The 1,177-nt window shown below is 40.7% G+C and overlaps 1 protein-coding gene across 1 annotated transcript in view; it reads right to left on the bottom strand.

The window, feature by feature from the left end:
* Positions 1 to 819, bottom strand: part of LOC112078953 (zinc finger protein 271-like) — a 6,284-nt gene extending 5,465 nt beyond the window's left edge. The window contains exon 1 of the mRNA XM_024145057.2: positions 808 to 819. Within this exon, the coding sequence (XP_024000825.2) occupies positions 808 to 819 (12 nt within the window). The remainder of the gene's footprint in view (positions 1 to 807) is intronic.
* Between the last annotated feature and the right edge of the window lie 358 nt (positions 820 to 1,177).

Below are 1,177 nucleotides of genomic sequence, written 5' to 3' on the forward strand. Positions count from 1 at the left end.
TCCCTGTAATCCTAGATTCAGATCATTCAGGTGAGAAAAAACATCACCCAGATAGGCCAGTCGTGTGAGAAACTCGTCATCATGCAAGCGGTCAGACAAGTGAAAATTATGGTCGGTAAAGAAAACTTTAAGCTCGTCTCTCTCAACAAAAAAAAAGGTGTCAATACTTTGCCCCTTGATAACCATCGCACTCCTGTATGTTGTAAAAGCGTTACATGGTTGCTGCCCATATCATTGCATAGTGCAGAAAATACACGAGAGTTCAGGGGCCTTGCTTTAACAAAGTTAACCATTTTCTTTGTAGTGTCCAAAACGTTTTCCAAACTGTCAGGCATTCCCTTGGCAGCAAGAGCCTGTCGGTAGATGCTGCAGTGTACCCAAGTGGCGTCGGGAGCAACTGCTTGCACGCACGTTACCACTCTACTATGTCTCCCTGCTCCATCAGTACAGATACCAACATGAGCAGCAGCTACGTTTGGCTACATACATTAGTGGAATTCCCGCGAGAGAGTAACGGTTAATGTGATTGGAAGTTAATTATTTGACTAAGCTACCTGTATTTGACATTGTGTTGCTATTTCTCTGAACACTAGATGGTTTAATTTTATCTTTGGCAATGAAACGAGGCTACTCAGGTGAGAAAAAACCTCACCCAAATGTATAGCCCCGTTGGAAAATATAAATTGACTGTTTGAAAATGTGTTTTAAAAAAAATGATTTGTAATTTTTTTTAAATGTGGATCACATTATTACTTGGCATACCCCTGACGGCATACTCCAGTTTGGGAATACCTGCCATAGACTTACTGTAGGACCCATAACTTCCCCCTAACAACAACATAGATCTACTGTAGGACCCATAACTTCACCTAACAATAATATAGACCTACTGTAGGACCCATAACTTCACTAAACATAGACCTACTGTAGGACCCATAACTTCACCAAACATCATAGATCTACTGTAGGACCCATAACGTCACCTAACAACAACATAGACCCACTGTAGGACCCATAACTTCACCTAACAACAACATAGACCTACTGTAGGATCCATAACTTCACCTAACAACAACATAGACTTACTGTAGAACCCATAACTTCACCTAACATAGACCTACTGTAGGTCCCATAACTTAACATAACAATAACATAGATCTACTGTAGGACCAATAAC

Source organism: Salvelinus sp. IW2-2015, unplaced genomic scaffold, assembly GCF_002910315.2.
Source record: "Salvelinus sp. IW2-2015 unplaced genomic scaffold, ASM291031v2 Un_scaffold6572, whole genome shotgun sequence".
Classification (NCBI taxonomy): Eukaryota; Metazoa; Chordata; class Actinopteri; order Salmoniformes; family Salmonidae; genus Salvelinus; species Salvelinus sp. IW2-2015.